The sequence below is a fragment of the Chelonoidis abingdonii genome, chromosome 1, assembly GCF_003597395.2.
Source record: "Chelonoidis abingdonii isolate Lonesome George chromosome 1, CheloAbing_2.0, whole genome shotgun sequence".
In the NCBI taxonomy this organism is placed as follows: domain Eukaryota; kingdom Metazoa; phylum Chordata; order Testudines; family Testudinidae; genus Chelonoidis; species Chelonoidis abingdonii.
The window spans coordinates 342,526,908-342,554,405 of NC_133769.1; the positions used below are offsets into that span (position 1 = coordinate 342,526,908).

The 27,498-nt window shown below is 39.4% G+C and overlaps 1 protein-coding gene across 1 annotated transcript in view; it reads right to left on the reverse strand.

Moving 5' to 3' along the window:
* Positions 1 to 27,498, reverse strand: part of ARHGAP42 (Rho GTPase activating protein 42) — a 216,456-nt gene that overhangs the window by 41,036 nt on the left and 147,922 nt on the right. The window contains 5 exon segments of the mRNA XM_032788432.2: positions 4,510 to 4,619; positions 7,894 to 7,994; positions 10,409 to 10,538; positions 14,155 to 14,259; positions 25,386 to 25,496. Coding sequence (XP_032644323.1) covers positions 4,510 to 4,619; positions 7,894 to 7,994; positions 10,409 to 10,538; positions 14,155 to 14,259; positions 25,386 to 25,496 — 557 coding nt within the window.

Sequence of the window (27,498 nt, forward strand, 5' to 3'; positions counted from 1 at the left end):
TAAAAACTCAGTGTAAATATTACTTATATATATAGTCAGCTGTATAAACAATTCATAGTTCCGGATCTTTTTGTCTGCATCAGTGAGCTACTTTAAAAGCGATGGCAGTCCAAAAACTGGCAAACATGGAGTGTGAAAGAAAAGCCCCTTTAAGAAGCTTTGCTCTCACCTGTCTAGGACCTATCTATCCAAAACTTCTGACACTTTGTTTGAACCCACAGTCTTCCTTTGCCAATACAGAAATAAAAGATACTAAATTTATACTAATTATCCCCCAGAGTATTCTCACCACTTAAATATAGATATACACAAACAGAGCTCCACAATACTGAAGAAGAAATGAAAAGCCTGCCTCATTAAAACAATATTGGATGTTATTCTACAAATTATGTGCTATCTCAACCACGAGAAATCAAGAAGCTACTGGGTGAAACTCTACAGCCTGCATTATGTAAGAGGTCAGATTAGATGATCACATTGTTCTCTAATAGCTTTAAAATCTGTGCATCTCTCCACATATATATTTAAAATGTAAAGTATAAGTTATAGATTCAAACCACAACAGGGATGGGGAGAGGAATACATATAAAGAGTCCTCCTACTGAAATTAGGAAGGTCATGTCATTTGATAAACATTTTCTACCCACATACAATATTTCATAAAACATTTTAAACTGTAGGAGGAGGAATAGCTCAGTGGTTTGCACATTGGCCTGCTAAACCCAGCGTTGTAAGTTCATTCCTTAAGGATGCCATTTAGGGATCTAGGGGAAAGAAAAGGACAGTATGTCCTTAGTGGCCTGAAAGGCCTCTGGTGTGGATAGCACACTAAGTGCCTCTGACACTTTCCAGCATGGCAGGTGGGTCTTGAAGTAGGCTCAACAGGACTCAGAGCCTGGCCACCATCTGGAGGGGAAGAGCTGCCACATGCAGGTCTTTGATCTCCACCCGCTCTCTCTTTTCCTTCATGGGACATAGGAGAACAGCCTTTCTTTGCTTTTTTTGCCAGTACCAGGGATGGGGATCAGTAGCACACTCCATACCGAGGGCATAGTGCTTGGAGCAGAGACTGATCTTGTCAGCTCTGAGGCTGGTGCAAGGGCTGACTCCATAAGGAGCAATCGGAGATTAATGTCCCACTCCTTCTTGGTCTGCAGCCTGAAGCTCTTGCAAATGCGACACTTGTCGCTCATGTGGGTTTCCCCTAAACATGTCAGGCAACTTCTGTGGGGATTACTGACTGGCATAGATTTTTTGCAACAGTCACAAGGTTTGAAGCCTGTTGATAAGGGCATGCCTCGTCCCTAGGTTGAGTCCCATACAGGACTAACTATTTCTAGCTTAACACTAAGGGAACTATTGACTATACAACATTAAACAACAATATACAACACATTAACTACTAGACACAGTAGAGACAGGAAAGCTTGTCAAAGCAAGGAGACATTCCAGCACTGTCACTGGTGGTAAGAAGGACCTGAGGGAGGGAGGGAGCTGGTGGCACCCCTTACACCGGCTGCAATACAAGAAGAACTCTTATAAAAATCTGAGCTGAAAACTGTTGAGAACAACATCTGAGTAAAATGTAAATTGTTTCACTTAGATGTGTTTTCATATCAGATTGTTTCTTCATTTAGTGCAGTGGTTTTCAATCTTTTTTCCTAAAAAATTTCGAATGGAGGTGTGGTCCCCTTTGGGAATTTTAGACAGTCTGCAGACTCCAGGGGTTCCAGGACCAAAGGCTGAAAAACACTGATTCAGTGATGCACTTCAGTCTATGCTGTCTTATCAGCACTTGCAACATCGCCATATAGATTCTGAGTATTGGGTGGGAGAGGATTGAGTCTCATGAGATGAGAGGTTTGGAGGTGGAGAAAGAGTTGCTCATAACAGTCCTTTCCAGGTCTTTAAAGACTTTGTTGTACCTTATAAACCCTATGAGTAAATAATTATTCAGTGAAGGCCAAACCCTGCAAGTTACCAAATGTCCTTTCTCTCTGACTGAAATTGATCACTGTTGAGGATACTCAACAATTCTCAGGATTACATCTTAAAAAAACTTAAACCTAATCTTTAAAATCAGTATTCAGTTATTTAAAGTCTGTCGTTAACAACTTTGTATTCTTCCCAATTCCCCTCTGTTTTAATAGTGTATAAATTAAAAAACATGAAACAGCAAGGAAGTATTTTATCATTACAAATATATTTGACATCAGAATCTCCCTTTCACAGAGGAAGCCAAGTTTCAATGTGTCATCCAGAAGTGATAAGTGCCACTTTTTGCATATAGGCTGCCTGCCAACTGATAATTTCTAGGTATCATGGTGACCAGAACTTTTTGTCTCCTCTGCTGACTCAGACAAACCTCCACTGGTTTCCTGTTAAATATGGAACCAATTTCAAAACTTGAATTCTTGTCAGTCTCTGAAAGGTCTGTCTCCTCTCATAACAGTATTTTAAGCAACCTTGTGAACTAGTGTGCTTTCAACTTTTTTGTCTAAATTTTCAGAAAACATTTAGGTGTAAGCTTTCTGCATTTTAACTTGTTAAAGCAAATCAAAATAAACAAGACTTGTTAAACCAAGTTAAAATTAACAAGTTTTATTCCAAAAGTGTATAACTCCATTTAAAGAGAACTGAAAGAGTTTAAGATCTTTCCAAAACTTTAAGGACAAAACTCACTTTTTAACTGTCTTATAATAGCGCTATCATCATTTTGTCGGATAAAGTTAGTTTTGATATATTTTGATTTTTGAATTTGAACCACACTCTGATTTTGGTTTTCCAAAACAAAATTGTAACCTATGTTTTTTTTTAACAAAACCAGAACAAGAACAACCCAGTTTTACCCATATTTCTGAAATTAAGTGACACCACATATCAAATAATTTATCCCAACATACCCTCACCCCAAATTTGTAATGCTAATGACTGGATTTTACCTGTTAATACAAGACTTTAGATTACAAGTATATTTATCTTTCACAAGCACAAAATTCACCACAAAATTAACATGTTATAAAATAGTGACAATTCTCTGACAGATGTTTGTCCAAGCTCCTCTTAAAAATCCCCAATGAGGGAGATTCCGCAACCTCCCTAGGCAATTTATTCCCATACTTAAAAACTGTTATGTCCCCTCTCAGGCTTCTCTTCTCCAGACTAAACAAACCCATTTTTTTCAATCTTCCCTCATAGGTCATGTTGTCTAGACCTTTCATCATTTTTGTTGCTTTTCTCTGGACTTTCTCCAATTTGTCCACATCTTTCCTGAAATGTGGCGCCCAGAAACGGACCACAATACTCCAGTTGAGGCCTAATCAGCGGAGGAGGAGTGGAGATTACTTCTCGTGTCTTGCTTACAACACTCCTGCTGATATATCCCAGAATGATGTCAGCTTTTCTTTGCAACACGTTACACTGTTGAATCATATTGGCTTGTGACCACTATGACCCCAGATCCTTTCCACACTATCCTGTCATAAACAGATGGTTAAGTTAATGCCTCCTTTTACCTGTAAAGGGTAAAAAGTTCACCTAGCCTAGCTAACACCTGACCAGAGGAACCAATGGGGAACAAGATGTTTCAAAGGAAGGAGGGAAGTTTTTCCTTTGTTTAGAGTTTCAGTTCAGCCGGAGTGAAAAGATCAAGGAACCAGCCTCTTATCAGATAGTAAGTTTTAGAAAGGGATAAATAGGTTATGTTTATTTCTTTAACTTGTCTTGGTATCATAAGGGAATTATCAAAAATTGGGTATTTGGGTATTTTTCTTGTGTAACTAAATTTATGCCAGGGGACATCCTCGTGTTTGAATCTGTTGTCTGTGAGAGTAGCTGGTAAACTATCTCTCCCAGAGGGTTTCTTTCACCTTTCTTTTCTTCAATTAAATCCGTTTTTCTTAATATTTGATTGATTTTTTCCTTGTTCTTTTTGATCCAAAGGGATTGGATCTGGACTCACCAGGATTGGTGGGGGAAAGGATGGAGGGGATGTTAAATTCTCTTTGTGTAAGATCCAAGGGGTTGGATCAGTGTTCACCAGGAACTTGGTGAAAAAGCCTCTCAAGGCTGCCCAGGGAGGGGAAGGTTTTGGGGGGACAGGAAGTGTTCCAGACCTAAGCTACTAATTAAGCTTAGAAGTGTCCATGCAAGTCCCCACATCTGTACCCTAAAGTTCAGAGGGGGGGAGGAACCTTGACAACTCCCTTCTAGGCAGTCATTTCCCATTTTATATGTGTGCAACTGATTGTTCCTTCCTAAGTGGAATATTGCAGTATAAGTTTATTAATTGAACTGTAAGTTTTCCAAAAAACAGATATGTCTATCCAACATGGTTAATTGTGCATGGATAATACACACATGTAGTGTTATTTGTTTTGTGGTCAGAAAAATAGGTTCTGAGCAATTAGGAGCACACATTTGAAAGTTTGGCCTTATACACACATAGTTCTTATGTAAATACATTTTATTAAATAATTAATAATGTTCTTTAAAAAAAGAACTTCAAACCTTTCAGATACTTCAATATCAAAACAGAAACGTTTGTCAATTGAATCAGTCTTTCTCCGGATGCAGGATTTTAGCTTGAATATTTCTGGTGAGCTTGTGACAAGGCCATTCTGTAAGACATACAAAAAAGGAAAATCAGCACGCAGAGACTACATTGCGAACAGTGGGCTACAGAGCGAACAGGGGCCACTAACAGAGAATTTCGAGAGAGAGTTCGGGAGGAGAATGGGAAGGGGGCGAGGTATACCTGCCTTTCTTTAAAACCTGGTGTAACCTTTAAACTAAACTATAATCAAAACTTCTTGATTTAAACAAAACCCCTCTCATTAACCTAAGTAGCTGTAGGAGAGAATGCAGACAGAAGCCCAACAGCAGAGTGGGGGCTATCCTGTTTATTGCGCTCAGTGTAGCATGTATGATTACCTGCCCTGTGGGTGGGTAGCATATGTGTTCATTCGATGCAAGGAGCTCCTGGCTCTCAGAGACCGCGTACGGGCTTTGGAGGCCAGAGTGGCAGAACTGGAGGAGCTAAGGGAGGCAGAGAGGTATGTTGATGAGGCTTTCCAGGACACTGTAGATTTATCCCATGGTCCTCCAGTCAGACAGTTAAGGAGGATTAAAGGCTCAGGGAAGGACAGCAGTCAACAGGAGCAGAGGGACCCTCCTTCCAGATGATGTTGGGGTATCCTTTCATACTGAGGTTACCTCTCCGGGAGAGGGAACTTCAGTCATTAGGAAAAGACAGGTGTTAGTAACGGGAGATTCGATCATTAGAAACATAGATAGCTGGGTTTGTGATGACCGGGAGAACCATATGGTGACTTCCCTGCTTGGTGTGAAGGTTGCAGATCTCTGGACGCATCTAGATAGACTTATGTGTGGTGCTGGGGAGAAGCCGGTGGTCATGGTATCTGTAGGTACCAATGACATAGGAAAGAGTAGGAGAGATGTCCTGGAGGCCAAATTTAGGCTGCTAGGAAAGAGACTGAAATCCAGGACTTCTGTGGTGGCATTCTCAGAAATGCTTGCAGTTCCATGCGCAGGGCCAGGTAGGCAGGCAGAACTTCAGAGTCTCAACGCGTGCATGAGACGATGGTGTAGAGATGAGGGGTTTAGATTCATTAGGAACTGGGGAAACTTTTGGGATGGGGGAGCCTAGACAGGAAAGATTGGTTTAGGTGGAGCCCAAGTGGGTCCAGACTGCTGGCACTTAACTTTAAAAAGGTTGCAAAGCAGTTTTTAAACTAAGAGATGGGGAAAAGCCAATTGCTGCAGAGAAGCATGGGGATCGGACAGAGACTTCTCTTAGAGGAGAGTCTATTGCTAGAGATTCTCTAGGTTTTAGTCAGGAGGAGAGGATAGAAGAGGATAAAGTATGGACCAGATCAGACAAGAAACATTCACATAAAAAAGAATCTGACACATCAGAAAAGGGCAGATATATAAACAGTGACAAGTTTTTGAAGTGCTTGTACACAAATGCTAGAAGTCTAAATAATAAGATGGGTGAACTAAAGTGACTCGTGTTAAAGGAGGATATTAATATAACAGGCATCACAGAAACCTGGTAGAGTGAGGACATCAATGGGACACAATCACTCTGGGGTACAAAATATATCGGAAGGACAGAACAGGTTGTGCTGGGGGGTGGGAGGGAGTGGCACTATATGTGAAAAAAAATGTAGAATCAAATGAAGTAAAAATCTTAAATGAATCCACATGTTCCATAGAATCTCTATGGATAGTAATTCCATGCTCTAATAAGAATATAACAGTAGGGATCTATTATCGACCACCTGACCAGGACAGTGATAGTGATGATGAAATGCTAAGGAAGATTAGAGAGGCTTTCAAAATAAAAAGAACTCAATAATAGTGGGGGATTTCAATTATCCCCATATTGGCACTAGAAAAGGTTCAGAGAAGGGCAACTAAAATTATTAGGGGTCTGGAACGGGTCCCATATGAGGAGAGATTAAAGAGGCTAGGACTTTTCAGCTTGGAAAAGAGGAGACTAAGTGGGGATATGCTAGAGGTATATAAAATCATGAGTGGTGTGGTGAAAGTGAATAAGGAAAAGCTATTTACTTGTTCCCATAATATAAGAACTTGGGGCCACCAAATGAAACTAATGGGCAGCAGGTTTAAAACAAATAAAAGGAAGTTCTTCTTTACACAGCGCACAGTCAACTTGTGGAACTCCTTACCTGAGGAGGTTGTGAAAGCTAGGACTATAACAGGGTTTAAAAGAGAACTAGATAAATTCATGGAGGTTGAGTCCATTAATGGCTATTAGCCAGGATGGGTAAGGAATGGTGTCCGTAGACTCTGTTTGTCAGAGGGTGGAGATGGATGGCAAGAGAGAGATCACTTGGTCATTGCCTGTTAGGTTCTCTCCCTCTGGAGCACCTGGCATTGGCCATTGTTGGTAGACAAGATACTGGGCTGGATGGACCATTGGTCTGACCCAGTATGGCCATTCTTATGTTCTTAATGTAATAGAACACAATATCAAGGCTGGAAGGGACCTCAGGAAGTTATCTAGTCCAACCTCCTCCCCAAAGCAGGACCAATCCCCAGACAGATTTTTGCCCCAAATTGTCCCCTCAAAGATTGAAGTTACAACCCTGGGTTTGGCAGGCCAGTGTGCAAAATACTGAGCTATCCTTCCCCCCTTAAGGCCCTGATCCTGTGAATATTTACACACAAACATAAATCCCTCTACTCTGCTTAAATTTAAGCATGTGTATAATTGCTTGCAGGGCTTAAAATTATACAAGCACATTATACAATCATTTTTATCTCTGTCACATATATATTGTAAGAGACAACATTACTTAATGTACTTTCTCACATAATTGTTTATCATTCTTCAGACAGTTCAACATAATATATTTAATAAAATGTCTAATTATGAAAATTTGCTTTCAAAACTCTCTCTCTAAGTAAAACTATTGGTATTTATCAAGTCTGAAAATGGCCCAGTATCTACATATTTATATCTGATATGATTAAATGTCAATCAACTGTTAAGCAATAAAAATGAGGATGTCTAACTCATATTTCTGTGCTAAGTATTGTAGTTTTCTTAGCTGTTTGGAGATACACAGAAATTGTATTGTATTTAGCATGTATGGTATTTAGCATGTAAATGAGTTATGGAAAAAGTAGATATTTTCATTTGAAATACTTAATATGACCTTTATTTTTTTCATAAGTAAAAACATTTGTTAATCATTTTGTTGATCCATGACAGAGGGCATTTTGTGTACCCTAACTTGCCTAATATATTATTTTTTCCTCATAAATACCTGAGTAGATAATATAAAATACACAAGCTGAATCTCATGTCTTTACTAAGAGATATGTCAAGATAGTACTCACCACTTTCCCACCAGACTTTGTTTCAGCTGCACTCATTGTAAATGTTTTTGTTCCTTTATCGTAAGTACAGTAATGTTTTACCCAGGTAAATCCAAGGGGTCCTAGATGAAAGAAATGTAATAATTTTTTTAAAAATCTCGGTGTGCACATTTTACCACAATTTTATCATGTTATGGATACATGTCTCTCTCATTTGTATTTCACAGGCAAATATTAAGCTGAGTCAGCAGCAAATCAAAGAGAAAAACAAATTGTCTGTTTTACTTCTGAACACATTTTTTATGCTGGCAGCATTTTCACCAACTCTCAACTGATACCAGAAGGGGAAAAATTTTCAAATAATTTTAAGGCACCTAAAGAAGGTTTGATATTGAAAAGTGCAGAGCACCTGCAGCTTTCATTCATGTCGACTGTAGTTGGAGATGCTTAGCATCTCTGAAAATCAGGCCACTTGTGTTTGAGTGGGCAAGTACATCTGTATGGAGGCAAATACTTGGCACCCAGCTTTGAACATTTTAGCCCACACATGCCTGATTTGTGACATTATACTGTTATTTATAACCCACTGTCCATGTGAACACAATCCATATTAAATCCAATTTTAATCTTTCCTGGCATCATCTACAAATATTGTCAAAACTTTGTTCTGAGGGATACCTAGTGCTCCTTTCCTCCAATCCACACTCACCCTTCTATTTCCACAATACATTTGTTATAGCATTTTACAAATTTGCTTTTTGGGAGAAATGAAATAACTCATTGTTTCATAGCCCAAAGGCATCTTTAACCTCTTGTGTGGTACTAGCAACAAACATGTATAGTATTACACTCAGGAATGGCAAATACTAACCAAACTAACTTTTGGACAGCATACATAACTGGCTGTGGGAAGCTAAAGCCAGCATGACAAGGAAATAAACAATTAACACCTTCATCTCTGAGGCAGAGATTACAGACCTTCTGACTTTTCCCCAAAATAAACTAATGATCAAATCCTTTTTCAGTGAGATGTCAAGTTGGCCTCTCACCATTTAATGAAACACTTCATGTGCCTGACATTTCACTCCTTTCTTGCTCTCCCATTAATAATAGTTTCCACTTAACACTGGTTTTTATTACTATTATTATTCAGTTAAAGCGTACATGCTGTGCTTAAACCTCATCTATGCTACCGCTACTGCTGCTAAAAATCTGCAAGGTTAAATAAGAACAGAACAATGGCTCTCTCCTTTTTGCTCATACACATTAATAGGAGTTATGGTCAAGATTTCGGTGGGAAAGTCAATTATCTATAACATACTACAATCCCTTGAAATGGTTCTGGGAAGGCAGATATCCTCGGGACTGAATCTATACTAGTCTTTGGGTAAGACCAGATATGATGTAGGAGATTCTAATGCCAGATGCCAAGTATTTTAATGTTAGACTCAGAAATTAGGAATAAATCAAAACTGGATTTGTATTCAAATAAATATCAGGATTTTATCATGATCTGTATTTGTTAGAACACCAAACTTGCACGCACACATACACATCTCAAACAAGGTCTCCCTACTTCTCCCTTCAGCCAGGCCCTCGTCAAACAGAGCACTGCGTAGCACACAGGATTGAAATTACTTTACTAAGGGGTTATAATGAACGGTGCAGCTCACTCAGCCTGGTTGTTTACCTTTGATTAGCTTTGAACAGTGCTATTTGATACTGCAGCTCACATACAGCTTTTAATCTCTCTTCTGTCCTCAGTGTTTGGTATCCCAGGCTGTTCACTCTTTCAGTTTGGGTCAAACTGCTCTATGGTTCATTTCATGTGATCTCTGATTCTATTTCGCCTTCACATTGTGATGTATTGGATGACTCCTCTCAGTGTTCTTGGTTAAGTCCATTAACTTTTTATTCTATTTGCTTAACCTTTTTGGACCCTGCTTAATTCCAATGTTTGTCCTTATCACTTGCGTATAGATGAACTATAAATCTGTACCTCTTTATCAGGGTTCTCCAGTTACCTGTTTTTGCATTTCATGTTGTTTCTCTCACGTATCAAATTGGAAGTTATTCTTTGTTTTGCTTCTAAGTCTCTCCATCTTATGCTTTGCCCCCAACTGTCTCATGGATTGGACACTGGGTTGTTCCCTAGAACTTCTTTATCATCCTATATCTCTGAGGATCTGCTAGAGGCACTGGGGCATTTAGGAGGCATAAGACTGCTGGCTTTCAAGATTCTGAAGTGGTGACAGGGGGTCACCTGAGGCATGTGAGAGTGCTGAGAGGCCAGTCTGTCAGTTTTAAAGAGAAAGGCCTCTAACAAATCAGGATACTTTTTTTCCAGCTTATGATTAGTTAGCTTCTGGGAGAGTTCCCCGTGGGCCAGTTTGACTTTAAATATAAACAAATCAACAAAACAGACATGAAATCTGCCTTACAATTTACTGGGAACAATTTACTTGGCATCCCCTAAAAGCTGAAATGCAGTAAGGCAATCTTCAAATACTGGTTGTACACAGATGTAATTACTCACGTTTCTCCTGCACATAGAGATAGCCTTCCATTGTCCATTGACTGGGTGGTTGGTAATCCTGGTTGGCAGATTTCATTCTCTGCATCAGTCTCTCTACTTCCTGCCTGGTACTTTCAAAATTATTTCGTGTCTAAGGAAAATAAAATGAGCAAAATCATACTAGTAACTTACTATTTCTGAAGTATCTAAGACTGTAAGTATAGGAATTATTACTACCTCTACTACTAACTGGAATATGCTGGTACATTTCACATTTACACAAACAGGGATGCTGCTCCAAAGGAAATTAAGTTATTAACCCTAGTCGTACATTATTCTTATTACTATGCTTTGAAAACTGTGTCAGAGGAGCACTCAAAACCTTGACTTAAACCGACAAAAGTCAAGGAAATTCAGAGTGAAGAGCAGGAGTTAGATCAGTGGCTGTCAACCTTTCCAGACTACTGTGCCCCTTTCAGGAGTCTTATTTTTCTTGCGTACCCTCAAGTTTCACCTCACTTAAAAACGTACAAAATCATACATGAAAATACAAAAGTGTCACACCACACTATTACTAAAAATTTCCTTACTTTCTCATTTTCACAATAATTACAAAATAAATCAAATGAAATATAAATATTGTTCTTACATTTCAGTGTATAGTATATAAAGCTGTATAAACAAGTCACTTCATGACATTTTAGTTTGAATTGCTTTTGCTAGTGCTTTTAATGTAGCCTGTTGTAAAATGAGGTAAATATCTAGATAGTTGAAGTACTCCCTGGAAGACCTCTGCAAATCCCCAGAGATTCATGCACCTCTGGTTGAGAATCACTGTGCTAGACTTCACTGAAAGTACACTCAGTATCTTGCAAGATCTAGCCCTATCTGGTCAAAATATAGACTCAGATATCTGCATATTTGTGAAAATGACACCTTGTTCATGCAAATTTTAAAAGGTCAGTAAAATAATCCTAATCCTAGTACTTAACTGGTATATACTGCTTTATATTTTCAAGTAATGAAATTGACTAATTAATCCTCACAAGGTCCCTGTGAAGTAGGAACAGTATGTACTAAACTAAAGCTAAAATTTACTTAGCCCATGTCTGTACAGCACTTTGAAGATGTAAAGCATTGTAAGTACTTACTGAAGCTCATGCCACTGTAATTAGAAAACAATTAGTGATTTAACTGACAACAAAAAAATTAAGCCACAAAAATGCATGGCTTTAAGCATTAGTATAATCACATGCAGGTTGAAGCACTCTCTGTGAGGCAAACTGTGTTTAGCTAGTGAAGTCTAAAGAGGCCAGGTTCCTCCAAGAACTTTCAAAGAAAACTTTTTCTTAGGGAGACCAAGGGCCCAATCCAACTCCACTGAAGTCACTGGAAGTCTTGACATTGACTTCAATGGGCTTTGCATCATGGCCCCTGTGACCCGGAAACCAGGAAGGAGCCTATTTTCAGTGCTCATCCATATGTCACTGCTGATTTTTTTTTTTAAACTAAGACAGCGTTTTGTCTCAGTTCTTGTAAAACCAAGCAGAGTGGCCACCTGAAGGAAGCAGCTGCCAAGCTGAGCCAGTGAAACTGACATCAGGCTGGGTGAGAACATGTGGACTCTGCAGGGCCTATCACTTCAGAAAGGGTTGTCACATATTATTGTTGTCCCTCCCTCTATCAGGTCACCCAATGAATGACCCTCTTGAGACAGCCTTCCCTCATGCAGAAAGTGTCATGTTCAGTCACACTGCTGCAAGTGATGAGTCTACAGGCAGCTCAGTTGATTCAAGCTTCTGCTCAACTCCTCTGCATTGCAGGTGAGTATTGGCCTGTGAAAGGGGCTATTAGAGGAAAGAACAAAAGGGGAAAAAGAGGCAGACAAAGGATAGAGTGGATGTGATGGAGTGAACAAATGTTGCAGAGGATGAAGGTGAGATAGCAGGGCAAAAGGTAGGGAGGGAAGATGAAAGAAGCAGGAAAGAGGAAAACAAAAAGAGAGAAAACTCAAGCATTGAAACTATAAGACAAAGGAGTGAACACCATTTTTTCTCCTCTAATTCCTTGTCACTTCCTATATGCCTCCCTGATCACCACCACACCCAGCTAACTCCCCCACTCTCTCCTGCAGGAAAACCATCGCCATTTTCTGTTCATCACCCTTTTGCTTACATAATTTTAAAGTTTCTAACTTTCACATGTTTTGGGGGAAAAAAATCAAAAAGCTTTCTTCTTCTCTCTGCTTGACCCAGAGCTATGGCCCTGCAGATGTCATTCCACAAGCAATTTAAATAAAGGCATTAACAATTATTTAAACAAGAGAAAGAGGTGAATGTGTTTTTACCTAATTGTGAAATAGGAGAAACAATTTAGTAATTCTCGTTCTTGTGGCACATTTACATAGAAGGTGTTAACACAGTCCCAATTTACTTTTTATCTATCTTTGGTCCATTATCCTCAGATCCAGATTGGTAGAGTTCTCCCATACTTTAAAATAGAATATCAGGGTTGGAACGGATTTCAGGAGGCCATCTAGTCCAACCTCCTGCTCAAAGCAGGGCCAATCCCTAGACAGATTTTTACCCCAGTTCCCTAAATAGCCTGATCAAGGATTGAATTCACAACCCTGGGTTTAGCAGGCCAAGGCTCAAACCACTTAGCTATCCCTCCCCGCTCAGAGCTGTGGCCCTGCACTACTTAACTACTTAAGTCACTGGACTGGAGCATGGCTATTTTTCTCATCCCTGCAGTGAAACAACAGTGACCCCTTGTGCTTTTAACCAAAAGTGGCAAATATACAATTTGGAAGAAGAAAAGATTGCGAGGACCTGCGGACAGAGGGGGACTTCTATATGCAGACCTGTGTGTGAAGTGAGGGCAGCGTTAGCGACCACCACTCTATGTCCTTGGACAGTGCTCTCCATGGGTTTCAGGATCCACATGTGGGAGCAGGCATAAAGGAGGATAGAAGGGTTGGGGCCAAGTGAGATACACATTGTATTTCACATCAAACCTAGGAAAAACATATTAATACAGTCCAAGGCAAAACCACCTTCATACTGTGGAGTCCCTCATCCTTAAGGGAGTGGTTGCAGTAGTTAGCTGTCAGCAAATCTCCCCTGGAGCCATGGAGACCAGCAATTGGCCTGTATGCTGCAGGTTTAGGAGAGGTGATCTCTCAGGTAACTAGAGCCAATCCCCTGGATGGCTTTCATATCAAGACAGGGACTTGGAAGTACAGTCCATATTCAATGGGGAGTCAGTACAGACAACAGACCAGCAGGGCTAGTGGTTCATGGAAACCTGTGGTGCTAGGTAGATGAGCTGCTGCATTCTGTACCACACGAAGCATTTTCATGGTGTGTTCTTTTATTCCTGAACATAGGCCCTGAGTTAGGAAAGCACCTGAGCATGCGCTTAAGTTCATCTCTATTCAAGACAACTTAAATATGAACTTAAAGTGTGAGCTTAAGTGATATCCTATACGGGGATATATTTGTGAATTGAGGAGACAATGAGTTGCACTAGTCAAGCCTGGCGATCATGGATCAAATATCTGACAACTGATTTTCAAAGACTGCGGGTGGAAAGAAACTTGATGCCGTACCTTTCATTCAGCAAATACTTTTCAATTTTTCATATTTTTTATTTATGTTTCTAAACATTTCGAGATTTAGAATTGCAATAAAGCATTTCTACTCGCTCTTTTATTATTCTGAAATTCAATTAGCTGAGAAATTGTAGTAAATACTGTTCAATCTTACATTCTGCAAGTTGAATTGCAACTGTTGCTTGTATGGGGTGAACTCCTGGGCCAGCTCATATCCCTCATGGTAAAAAGTAAATAATCCCTGAAGAAATGCCAAAAGCTGAAAAGGTAAAATAAGAAGTTAATGTCAAAACATGCATTACAAATATTAAGAACCACAAATATCAAAACAGGCATTATAAATATTAATCATCACAAATATAACAGAACACATGCTGATTAAGAACATAAGAATGGCCATAATGATTTAGACCAAAGGTCCATATAGCCCAGTATCCTGTCTTCCAACAGTGGCTAATGCTAGTTGCCCCAGAGGGAATTAAGAGAATGGGGAATCAACAAGTGATCCATCCCCCATCGCCCATTCCCAGCTTCTGGCAAACAGAGGCTAGGGACACCATCCCTTCCAATCATGGCTAATAGCCATTGATGGACCTATCGAACTCTGTTATAGTCTTGGCCTTCACAACATCCTCTGGCAAGGAATTCCACAGATTGACTGTGCATTGTGTGAAAAAAGACTTCCTTTTGTTTGTTTTAAACCTGCTGCCAATTAATTTCATTTGGTGACCCCTAGTTCTTGTGTTATGATAAGGAGTAAATAACACTTCTTTATTTACTTTGTCCACACCAGTCGTGATTTTATAGACCTCTATCATATCCCCCCTTAGTCGTCTTTTTTCCAAGCTGAAAAGTCCCAGTCTTATTAACCTCTCCTCATATGGCAGATGTTCCATGCCCCTAATCATTTTTGTTGCCCTTTTCTGAACCTTTTCCAATTCCAATATATCTTTTTTGAGATGAGGCAACCACATCTGCATGCAGAAAAAGTTATTAACTGCAAAAGAGAAAAGTAATTTCAAAGCACAACTGACCAATTGTCCTTATATACAGGTGAATCTTAAGATGCTGGAAAACAAAAAATAAGGATACCTTATTTGTTGATCTCCTCTAATTAGCAAAACTATGATCTAAATACTTTTGGAGCCCATGCTTGCATTCCTGGACCACCCAAAACTCTCATCACTTTCAGTGGCAGCTTTGCATGAGCAAGGAATGCAAACTTTCAAAGTTCAAGGGATTTTTGTTTTGTTTTGAATCTATGACAATTCAGAACATTTTTCCACCTTCCTCATTCCAAAATCTCTGTCTATGACCTATTTTCCCCAGATGAGAGTCTTGAAAATAAGTTTTGGACAGCTTCATAACTGAAATGAATACAAAAAGTTCCAGATCACTTCTTCCTGCTCTAAAGAACAAAATATAAACTCTGATGAACTTTAACTGGTATGTCTTTTACAGTTTCCAGTAAAGAATTTAAATCTGTATCAAGACTGGAAAATTCTTTCTTTCTTTTTTTTTTTTTTAATTAACATTTAAGCAGGAAAGAGTGCCACTGAAGTTTCTGAAAGACTCATTTTGGTCCTTTAATGAATATAGTCCTGCCATCTATTTATGTTTAAAAGCCTTGTATTTAGGTTGATGTTTTTATACTGTGCCTATTGATAATAAAAAGAGGATGACTACTGATGATGCAGCAAGTTATATCAATATTAAACCATTAATAGTTTTTCTTGTGGCGTATGGCGTAATTTAGTTTACGGTAATTATCTAAACATAAGAGCCTGAAAATGAAAGCACTATAGATACAAAGTATTATCAGTACTATTATTATCATTATAGCACTTTATGTTTGACATACAAGTCAAATCTACAATAAGGATGTTTTCCACTTGGATACATAACTTAAAAGGTGGAAATCAAATGCTTAGTGTATTTTTTTCTTTATTTATGTTAGCAATACCACAGAGTATGAAAAATGAAACATTTTTAAAGTACTGATTTCACCATTTGTGCAATTTATATGATTTTTTTGCACTTCTCTCACCTGGGATATTGAAACTAGATTGTCTTATTCTCTTGTTTCATGTCCCAACAGAGTACTGCATTCTAGGGTGGCAAACAATGCAGTGGAATATTTGAAATAAAGCTGCTGCTGAGGATGATACTTTGCATATCTAGAGACCCTGTGACCCCAAAAATCCCTCAATGCCCACTGGTAGAGTGCCCAGTATACTGTAACTCATATCAGGTTGGGCATACTCACTACCCCCAACATGTGTTGTCATAATATGTATCTAAAAAGTGTCTTGTAATGTGTCGTATGTAAACTGGTAACATGATGGTCCTGAAAAATCACTGTGATGTGCATACCAGGTTGGATACAAAGAGTTACATACGTGTGCCGAAATAGGTTCTTAAAATATGTTTGTGAGGCAGCACATTTGTAACCCAAACACCTTCTGAGTGTGGTGTTCTGTTCCATCTAGTGGCACCAAGACCACTTAGAAAGAGAGAGATTAATGAGTCTGCTCTACAGCCTTAGTTAACAGCCAGTTGGCTTTTAGCTCATGCTGTAGAGGCTCATGGACTAAACTCCAGAGATCCCCGGAGTGACACATACATCGAGCCTGCCCTAGACAAGGAATGTGGATTGCCTTGTCTGATTGGCTTGAATACAAGCAGAGGACGATTAAAGTATATTTGCATATAAGGTAAAAAAAGCAATCAAGCTAATGGAGGAAGTAGCTTAGAGAGCTCACCAGAGCCTTCCTGCTTTTTGAGGCAGAGACAATGGTCTTTGGGTAATATAAGGGGAACAAAGACATATTTTAGTTATCCACCACTTAGACAACAGAGGATACAATACCGTCTGATCCTGTGAAAGTTGGATCCCCTGGCCTGGAGGGCTAGAGATACCAGTAACTTGATGTAAGTAAGAAAACTGCTGAGGCAAAGACTGTAAATTCTTAAAATTAAGTATGAGTCACTAGAAAGCATGTTCTGTTTTGCTTGTAACCAAACCTCTCTCTTTTTCTCTTTCTTAGTATCACTTAAATCTCTGTTCTTTATTATGCTTATGCTTGTTTTATTACAGACCACCTCGGTGCTGTGTATTAAAGTGAAGTATGAGTCTTCAGCTAACTTAACAGGCTGACGTGTGCACTGTCTCCTTGGAGGCAGCAAACTTCTGAGTGTATCACAGTGAGAGGAACTGGTCACTGCAGAGAGACATCTCCAGGGAACTCGATATCTGGGGTTAACTGATTGTTACCTGCAAGACAAGGTTTAGACTGGCAGAGTCTCAAGGAGATTGCTGGTGAGGTACACAGACTAGTGTGGCAGGGAGCTGACACACAGTCTAATCACCAGCAAAGCTCTCATTTGCTGAGACAGAGGGGTAACACAGTGGCTTTAAGTTCTAGGTGTCCTAAGCAGAACATTACAGGCCTTTCAATCTGTGTTTCTCAAAACACTTTACAAACAACAAATCATTAAGTTTCACAATACTCTTGTATAGGTCAGTAAGTATTATGATCCCTAGGGGGAAACTGAGGCAAAAAAAATAAAAATCTCAAGGTTGCACAGCAAGTTAGCAGCAGAGCCTGGAATATAAAATAGACCTCTTTAGCATTAAGCTTTTTTAACATCTTACGTTTAATTACTTAAAGGAGTAAGGGATAGCTCAGTGGTTTGAGCATTGACTTGCTAAACCCAGGGCGATGAGTTTAATTCTTGACGGGGCCATTTGGGGATTGGTCACCCTTTGAGCAGGGGATTGGACTAGATGACCTCCTGAGATCCCTTCAAACCCTGATATTCATTGATATATGTCAATGTCCATTTTAAAGCAACTGCAAATTACACAGCCAAGAGGAAAGATCCTCAGCTGGTGTATTATTGTCATAGCCTCATTGACTTCAACTGGGCTATGGTAAATTACACCACCTAAGGATTTGTCCCATGCAACTTTCTCTTTATTAGAGGTTTTGCAAATAAAATGCGACAATTTCTCAGAAAAAAATAAGAGACCTATCCAAGATCTGAGAATTGACATTGACTACGGAATTTTTAAATTTGAGTTTTCCTCATCTAAAATATTTTTAGGACATCTTTTGTTTTAAAGCTACTCTGTAAAACTTATTTTTAATGTGAAAAACCAAAATTAGAAGAATGCACTCTATGCTTATGGTGGGCTTTTTTAAATGATTAAACTATAAAAAAAAATGCACTGACCTCTTCTTGCTGTGCCAGTTTATACGTTTTTTAAAGATAAGTTTAAGACCTGTTTGTGAAGAACACTCACTTTTGGCTGTTTATTCTATAGCTCTGGGAAAGATGCATTTAAAAAAAAAATCAGCAAACCTCCTGCACACATGTCCTTTACATTTTTTTGTCTTCATTTTCCCTAATACAAAGGGCTTTTGTTAAGGTTTGAGCATACTGTGAAATGATAAAAAAATAACTGGCACTAGATGGCAGCAAAGTTGAAGTTATAAGAAAGGATAACACATCTGGATAAATGTAAGGATAAAATGCTTTATGTTTTAGCTATGGTGCATCAAGTTGTGTTTGTTTGTTTTTAAGTGACTATTCTTGCAGTGTGGCAGTTGTGCATTGCATGGGATCTGGTCTTGGGAATTTCTTGGTCAAGGGCTCCCCAAACACTCACCCCACCTATTCACGCTCCCAAAATGTTAACGTGTCTCTCTCACTCAGTCCCCTGATGTACTTCATGCCCTGTGTAGAAATCATGTGTAGTGAGGACGCAGGTATGCATGTACATAAACACCACTGCTAGTGGAAGGAGACCCTGTTCTGTAATGCCCTTCCACAGCCCCTGCAGGAGAGATCATGGCTTGGCCTAATAAGCACTGTGTTTGGAGAGCCAAAATTGAGGTGAAGAACTTTTGTCCCTAGCTCATGATGTCTGTAGCTTTTTGGTGGCTACTTACAAGCAGCACTATGTCAGAATCTGGCCCATTGTGTGTAAATTTAGAAAAAGCATTCTAAATGTTTTGTTTTTTAAAGATGATTCTCAGTTATGTATTTTTCAAGGTGATCTTAATGTATTAAGAAGTGATTGGTTTCACCAAATGTTACATAAAATCCCCAATGTGTTTATATTATCAATTTTCCAAGTGCAACAAGCACTTTATTGCTACCTCACTCTGAATACCTAATGAGTCAGATCAATACAGAAACCAGACTTGTACTCATTTAACACAATAATCTGTCTGCATGCTGCGAGAGCTGCAAGGATTTCAACGGAGAACCTGAAACAGAATCCAAAGACTGCTTGGGCCTTTATTTATTTTTATGTAAAGTTTGTGACCCTGAGATTGCCTGGTCATTTCATTCTCACAGGAAGAAGATTGTACTTAGGTTTTGGACAGAAGAGGAATTTAATCTTTGACCTGCAGTGCATCAGCCAAAAGTCACTGTCTCCTTACTTCAGTTTATTTATGCCTAAGTACAAGGTACTTAGCTATCCAGTTTAAAATGAATTTGGTGAATAGTGTTCTGGGAAATGCAAAAAGGATGGAATTGGTTTTTGAGTTTTACTATCTAGACAAAATTTCTTTTTAATAAAAAACAGTATTTATTTTAGATAGCTCAAGTTTACACGAGACCATCATAAACATATACACAATTAGAATTAGTTTTATTTATTTTTAAATTTTTGATGACTAGTTAAGGATCCTATTCCTCACACTTCAGATAGGTCAGATTTTAATGATCTCTAAGGACCTGCTCCTGCTTCATGGAAATCAGTGGGAGATCAAAAGACGGAACAGGGTCTGACTAAGCAAGCATTAAGAGACGTCTAAATTCAATTTTCCATCAAACCATTGTAAATCTTGAGAAAATGGCATTGGTTTTGACAGGGTTACTCTGGATTCACACTGGCATAACTGATAGCAGAAGCCGTCTGAGAGGTTGTTTTCATTTATTTATTTGCTTTTGGTTTTAAATATGTTGCAAGGTTTATTGTAGAATTAATTTAAATTGTGCTTCAGAGTTCAGTTCAAAACATCATGTATCCAACTCCATGCAGAGTTTCACTCTTGTTTTCCAAGAAAGAACTAGTTTTAAAAGAGTCAAGTAATATGGTAGATTGCCCTCTGGTGGGAGCTGTGTGCTACAACATGTACGCCGAAAAGAAAGTCTGGGATACACACCTTAACACACTTAAAACTGCCTTCACTAAAGAAAGGCACTCCACCAGTACATTGCATCATGAAACAGGCCACCCAAGTATGCCAGGAGTACCTGCTTCAATACAGGAAAAAAATAAACCCACCACCAACTGCATATGCCTAGTTATCACCTACTACCCCACACTAGAACCCATATATTTATCTTGGACACTATGATCACCTTCTCCAGACTTCAGGGAGAGCTCTGTGGGGCTTGAAAACTTGTCCTTTTCACCAACAGAAGCTGATCCAATAAAATATATTATCTCACCAACCTTGTCTCTCTAATACTGTAGAGGCAGCTCCCCAACCACTGTAATGTTAATATCACGCATTAAAGAAGAGAGTCCACAAAAACATTAGTGAAGCAAGCACATTTTCTAACATCTGAATGATCAACAAGAAAAATAAGTAAGAGGAACATCTGTATCATAATGCAATAAGATCTATAAACATGGAAGATAATACATACAAAACTGCTTAGCATACAGACCACAAAAACTGCTACATTTGAGCCAGGTCTATACATCTAGGCTTAGCTTTATCCTTAAATGGACCTACCCCACCCAGCAACAGTGTTCAGGAAGGGACAAGGCTAGGGCAGCTAGAGAACACAATGATTCACTGTCCAGTGGGCAGCATTCACTGCAGTGTTTCTATAGCTTCCTTTCTTTGGTAGAACCACCAAAGGCAGAGCAGAACTGAAGATAGTTCTGCCATCCTTTGAGTATGAACTCTCTTAGACTGAAAAGCCACAGGTTACCCACAAGAATCATTGTCTCCATGGAAATTACTATCCCCAAGGACAAAGGGTTTTGAAGACTTCAAGGCCAGAGTCTTGAGATGAGAGGCACTGAACAGCAAGCACAGAAGTAGATCCATGGTCTCTGGGGTTGGATACATAGGACCTTTGTAAAGCACTGGAGCTCTCATCTTAGAGATAATCCACTGAGCGTGATGCATCCACCATCCCTCCCTCAAAACCCCCGCAACCTCCCCCCTTCCAAAAGAAAACTATCCTCTTACCTGGCAATTCCCCCTCCAATGCACTAGTGTAAACAAGGCTAAACTTGGGCAAACACAGTTTAACTTAAACTAAACTCCATATTCCCCAAATGAGAAGTGGTAGTTTACCTAGTTGTTTTTTCTCCCACTCCTCCACTGCACCAATGGGTATTACACACCTCATAGGATTTGCTGGGTTACTTTCCCCACTTTATTTCCCACAACACTGAGCCTTTCCAAGGTTCAGTATGCAGGGCAATTAATAGTGCAAAGTGTCAGGCAATTAGGGACTAACAATATTTTTTTTTGCTATAAGCTGCAGTCTTATCAGTTGAAAGCAACAGAGGTGGCAAAAGTCCTGGGTGTACTGGTTGATCACAGGATGACTAAGGACTGCCAATGTGATGCAGCCGTGAAAAAGGCTAGTGCAGTCCTAGGATGCATCAGGCAAGGTATTTCAAGTAGAGACAGGCAAGTGTTAGTAACCTTATACAAGGCACTGATGGGACCTGGAATATACAGTCTCCCATGTTTAAGAAAGATTAATTCAAACTGGAACAAATGCAGAGACGGGCTATTACAATGATCACAAAAAGGGAAAACCTACCTTATGAGAGGAGACTCACAGAGCTTGGCTTGTTTAGCCTAACCAAAAGAAGGCTGAGGGGAGATATGATTGCTCTCTATAAATACATCAGAGGGATAAATACCAGGGAGTTATTTCAGTTAAGGGCCAATTCAGAAACAAATGGAAATAAACTGACCATCAATAAATTTAGGCTGGAAATTAGATGAAGGTTTCTAACCATCAGAGGAGGTACGTTCTGGAACAGCCTCTCAAGGGGAGCAGTGGGGGCAAAAAAACTAACTGGCTTGAAAACTGAGCCTGATACATTTATGAAGGGGATAGTATGATGGGACTACCTATGAGGGCATGTGGCTGATCTGTGACTGCTGGTAGCAAATATCTCCAATGATCGGTGATTGGACACTAAATGGGGTGAGAGAATTTTTTCCCAGTTGTCTGGCTGGTGGGTCTTGCCCACATGCTCAGGATTTAACTGATCGCCATATTTGGGGTCGGGAAGGAATTTCTCCCTGAGTCAGACTGGCAGAGTCCCTAGGGGTTTTTCATCTTCCTCTGCAGCATGGGCTATGGGTCACTTGCAGTTTTAAACTAGTGTAAATGGTGGATTCTTTGTAACTTGAAGTCTTTAAACCATGATGTGATGGCTTCAGTAACTCTACCAGAGGTTAGGGGTCTATTATACGGGTGAGTAGGTGAGGTTCTGTGATCTGCAATGTACAAGAGATCAGACTAGATGATCATGACGGTCCTTTCTGGCCTTAAAGTCTGAGTCCTGACTGGCACAACAATTTCCCCTCCTTTTACCTTCACATCAGAATCTCTCCTTTCCTCGTTGACAGATCTCTTTGAAGGGAAATTTTAATAAAATAAAAATACAATTCCCTGTATTCATTAGTTATACTTAGGGCACTTCAAACTGTATAAAGGAATGAGATACTAGGCTGGTGTATCAGACGAATGATACCAGCAAAATACTTTATAATTAGCACAGCTAATGAAGAACAATTAAATGTTTCTGAATTTATATAACCCTCATCTCAGTAGTATCTGCGCACATGTAGAGCATACGTTGTGAACTGCATTGAGCAATCAATTCCATCATATACTGAAAGAAGATAATATCACATAAGTTACTTAAGATGGCATTTCTCAGTAATCTGAAAGTAATTTGCGCTACACTTTCCACAGAGAAAAAAAAAATAAAATAAATAGACATAACTCTGTCTAATGCCCTCAAAAATCCCTATTGAAATATATGAAATGAGTGACTTTGTCTGTCAATTACCCTCTGTGTAACTGTTTACAGTGTGATGTTTTTATATACATCATTTTAAACCTAAACAGGCCACAACTTTTCACCACTAGTTGCTGCTTTCTAGGACTTCACTGGGGAGAAAAACATAGAAAGTCAGTCTCTATTGTTCATTCCATTGCTTTCAAATGAAAAAAAATTAAGACTCTCATTTAACAAGCAATTGTTAACCATCCCACCTAAATTCACTCTAAAATGCATCTACAACCTGTGAATCATTTTCCCTGATGCTTGCATACAGTTATAAGGACAGCCTTATACAAGAGAAAGTTAATGGAAAGTTGGCACTTTGGACTTCCTAAAATCTTCAGGTGAGATTAAAGTTTTGCTTTTTTTCCTACTGAATATGTTTGACACTACAGATAATGTTTGTAGTAAACAGGAACAGGAACAGTAAAAATCTTGATCAACAAATGCTTTTTTTCCCATGCTTCCCTTTTAGCTTGCAATGTCCTTCCAAAATCTAGGTATGCCGTGCTGTTGTAGCTATGTCGGTCCCAGGATACTAGAGAGACAAGGTGGGTGAGGTTATATCTTTCACTGGACCAAACTTCTGTTGGTGAGAGAGATAGGCTTTTGAGCTATACAGAGCTCTTCTTCAGGTCTGGGAAACTTACCTCAGATGTCACAGTTACATACAAGATGAAACAGATGGTTTAACATACGTAGTTAACACGTATTTCAAGGGATCATTCAAGGTGAAGTGGCCATTCACACCCCTACAGTCATAGGCAGGAAAGAAAGCAGGGGGGAGGGGAGAGAGAAGCAGCTGAGAGGAGGGTTATTAATGGGTTATAGACTGTTGTAATAAGTCATGAATCCAGTGTCTATTAAGTCCATGATTTTCTGTGTCTAGCAAATTTATGAATTTATGGACACTGGAAAAATCCACACCCCTAAGCGACATAATTTTGCCAGCCTAATTCCCCATGTAGACAGTGCTATGTCAGCAGGAGAGCTTCTCCCACCGATACAACTTCCGCCTCTTGGGAGTTAACTACAGTGATGGGAGAGTTCTCTCTCTCCCGCCTCACTGTGCCGATGCAGTGTTTTAAATGTAGACTTGCCCTAAGTTTCCCAACATGAAGAAGAGCTCTGTGTAAATTTAAAAGCTCATCTCTTTCACCAGCAGAAGTTAGTACAATTAAAAAATATTACTTCACCTACCTTGTCACTTCCAAAAGCAAGCCTGTTTCTTCGTGTTTTTCAAATCTTTCCTAAAATCCCATTTTTACAGCCCCAATATGAAACGAGGGTGAAATCCTCGCTCTGATTTGCATCTTTCCTTACTCCTCTCTTTTTTGGCGTACATTACATCCTCACTGATAGCAAGTCCATAATATAAATGATAAGTGAGGCTATGTTTTAGTCATGGGTATTTTTAGTCGCTGGATCGAGGTTCATTAGTTTCTCACTAACATGTAAATATTCACTTTGAAATATATTCTCATCTCAAAATACATGAAGATAGGCACTTAGAGTAGCTCTTCTTGGGGAGGGGGGCAATGGGGGAAGAGCTGGGGAGTAGGCTCCCTGGCCGGGAGCTCAGGGTCCGGGCAGGACGGTCCCACAGGTCGGCTATGGCCCCCGGGCTGTAGTTTGCCCACGTCTGATCTACATCTACACTGCAATTAAACAGTCCCTTAGTCCAAGCCCCAGGAACCTGAGTCAGCTGGCACGGGCCAGCCACAGCTGTCTAACTGCATTGTAGACATACTTTAAATATAGATTTATAATCTTAACTGCAGAGTCCTATTAGTTAAAATCTTGGCACAACTTCTGCCAGTCACACAGTGGTCTCAGACATGTTCTGCTACAGACATTATATAACTTTACATAAATACTTTAATAATTATACAAATGAATTTTTAATATTCTATTCATGTTATTTCATATGTAAAGGCAAACATGAGGTAAACTTCATACTCTGAGCACTTGAAGACTAATATGTTTGGAGTTCTGAGCCAATTTTTATATTAGGAAATCTCTATTATGTGTTGCACAGATACAACCTTTTAAGTTCAGCCATTAAAATGCCATACAGATTTCAAACTTCTTTTACTTCACAGTAGAATGAAAACTTTTGTGTGCAAGTCTTTAAGAAATGAGGATAGTTCCCAAGGAAAGAATTTTATGCCTGTTTGCTCATGAACTACTTTCAAGAACTCCTTTAATTAAAAAGAGACCAAAAAAAAAAGAACATGAACCAAAATTTTCATCTTTAAATACATTCACTGTAAATGTAGGTAAAGGAAGTTAAAAATAAGTACAAAACTTACAGGTTCAACAAATTCAAATTTCTTTTTCTCCTGTACTTCTTGAATTTTAAACACATATTCTAATGATGCTTCATAAAAGTTTTGATGTTCTCTGTCGATCTGCGTATCTGCCTAAAAATAAAAATGAAGTACATAAAATTAATATTAATTTTTTGGTTATAACTGGCTCACTTATGGTCTCCATTATTAACTATTTATTTAAGAGTCTCGTTTCCTAAGTTCCAGTGTTCTGTTTTATTTCCCAGCCCTATAGACTCCTCTGCTAGTAACACAGCAGCGGGTAGAGGAGGATGCTAAAAAATGATGAAATACTCTCCATCAGGAGCTACATAAAATGTCTCTGCAATGTTCTCAGATCAGGGACCTGTGTCCCATGAGACCTCTAGACAAGCCAACGTTTCTCTTCCTTTAACAACCAACCTTTCCATGAGGGCTGTGTGAAATGTATTCAGAGACACTTTATTTGTCAACAGTTTAACTACTGAGCCATTTCAAAGTGAACCAGGATGAAATGCGGTACACAGTACAAGTCACCAGTCCAGACATTAGTCCTTCACCAAATACAAACTAAACTGGCAAGTGTAAGGAACACAAAAGGATGACAAAAAGCAGTCAAGGATCAACTATACAAGATTTAAAGCAAGGAAATTATTAATTTGGGCATGCAAAAATGTTCTAGCTGCCATGGAACACAAATAGAGACAGTCCCCCTTATTGTTTCACAGTCTAAATGTAACAGGACACAACAGGCCAGGGTCATAAGGAGACAAAACAGAAAAGGAAAGGGACAAAAAGGACAGGATAAAATAAAATCAGACAGTTCCTGAGTAAGGCAAGGACACATCAGGATGGTTATTACAATAATTTAGGATAAAATCTTCAAACCTGAGTGCCTAAAGTAAGGCACCTACTTACGTGGCACCTACTTATGTTGCTCCCCACCCAAGGGAAGTAGTGGGGGCAAAAGACTTATCTGGCTTTAAGACTAAGCTTGATAAGTATATGGAGGGGATGATATGATGGGATAGTTTAATTTGGGCAATTGATCTTGGATTATCAGCAGATAAGTCTGCTCAATGGTCTGTGAGGGGATGTTGGATGGGATGGGAACTGAGTTACTGCAGAGAATTCTTTCTTGGGTGCTGGCTGGTGAGTCTTGCCCACATGCTCAGGGTTTAGCTGATCGCCATATTTGGGGTCGGGAAGGAATTTTCCTCCAGGGCGGATTGGCAGAGGCCCTGGAGGTTTTTCGCCTTCCTCTGCAGCATGGGGCATGGGTCACTTGCTGGTGGATTCTCTGCAGCTTGAGGTCTTCAAACCACAATTTTGAGGACTTCAATAACTCAGTCATGGGTTAGGGGTTGTTATAAAAGTGGATGGGTAGGGTTCTGTGGCCTGCTTTGTGCAGGAGGTCAGACTAGATGATCATATTGGTCCCTTCTGACCTACGAGTCTATGAGTCTATGAGTCTATGAGCTGCTGAGAATTCATTAAGGTCAGTGGGATTTGTGTGTGCTCAGTACTTCTGAAAATTAGGGCACTTATTTAGGTTATTAAATACTAATTTAGGACCCTAAGTTTAGACATCCAAGCTTAAAAATTTTGGCCTTAGGGTTCCCCCCAACCCTGCTCTTCTTTCCTTTTCTCTCCTCTCCTTGATTTATTCTATGTGAATTTTAGAAGAACCTGGCATGAAGCAAGGAAGGGTGGCTTGAGGTGCTCCACACATTCAGATCATCATGGGAAAAGGTGCAGAGGAGGGAGTGGGACAAAAGAACAAAAAGGGGCATCAAAGCTGGTGTGCCTTGTTAAAGAGTCTCTTGAATATCATGCATGACTGATTCCTTGCACAGTTCCCAGCGTGACTAGTTTCAAATGCCTTTTCCACAGAGAGAGAGGGAGCGAAAGAGAGGGATATGTTTTTAAACACACAAATCTTGCAGCCTGTCATTTCATAATATGAATCAAACTGTCTGAGGATATAAACATATTTTATAGTTTTACATGTTCATGATAGCTAATTTTCATGTTTTAGTTTTCCCAATGTTTTACAGAAAGTGTAGTGTGCAGTATTTGCTGGAAATTTATGAGTATTGACCGCTACCATGGGTCA